Source organism: Penaeus monodon, chromosome 22, assembly GCF_015228065.2.
Source record: "Penaeus monodon isolate SGIC_2016 chromosome 22, NSTDA_Pmon_1, whole genome shotgun sequence".
NCBI lineage: Eukaryota > Metazoa > Arthropoda > Malacostraca > Decapoda > Penaeidae > Penaeus > Penaeus monodon.
Genome location: NC_051407.1, coordinates 5,135,333 through 5,135,700, shown reverse-complemented (window position 1 = coordinate 5,135,700; position 368 = coordinate 5,135,333). Strand labels below are relative to the sequence as shown.

At 47.3% G+C, this 368-nt stretch overlaps 1 protein-coding gene across 1 annotated transcript in view; it reads right to left on the bottom strand.

The window, feature by feature from the left end:
- LOC119586790 (repetitive proline-rich cell wall protein 2-like) overlaps positions 1-228 on the bottom strand; it is a 3,341-nt gene extending 3,113 nt beyond the window's left edge. The window contains exon 1 of the mRNA XM_037935510.1: positions 194-228. Coding sequence (XP_037791438.1) covers positions 194-228 — 35 coding nt within the window. The remainder of the gene's footprint in view (positions 1-193) is intronic.
- Positions 229-368: the final 140 nt, after the last annotated feature.

Here is a 368-nt window from a genome sequence, read left to right as displayed (position 1 = left end):
TTTCAGACGCGCGGTAAATCTGCCCTCCCCCCCCCCCCCAAAAAAAAAAAAAGGTATATCCGATTCCTTCCTGTAGCAACGAATGCCTCTCTTCCGAACGCCCTGTCATACCTTCCCCCCCCCCTTCCGAATGCCTCTTTACCGAATGCCCTTTCATGCCTCTCCCCCCCCCCCCTTCCCCCCCGCGGCAGACGCTCCCTGGACAGCTCCTGGAGTGTTTTGAGACATCATGGAGAAAACGATAAACAAAACAAAACAAAAGTTCATTTTGACAAAAGCAAAACAAGTACAAAAAAGAATGAGTTGTTCTTTATCTTGCATTGTGAGATTATCTGTTTTTGTGTGGGTTTTTTTCGTCGTTTCTGTTT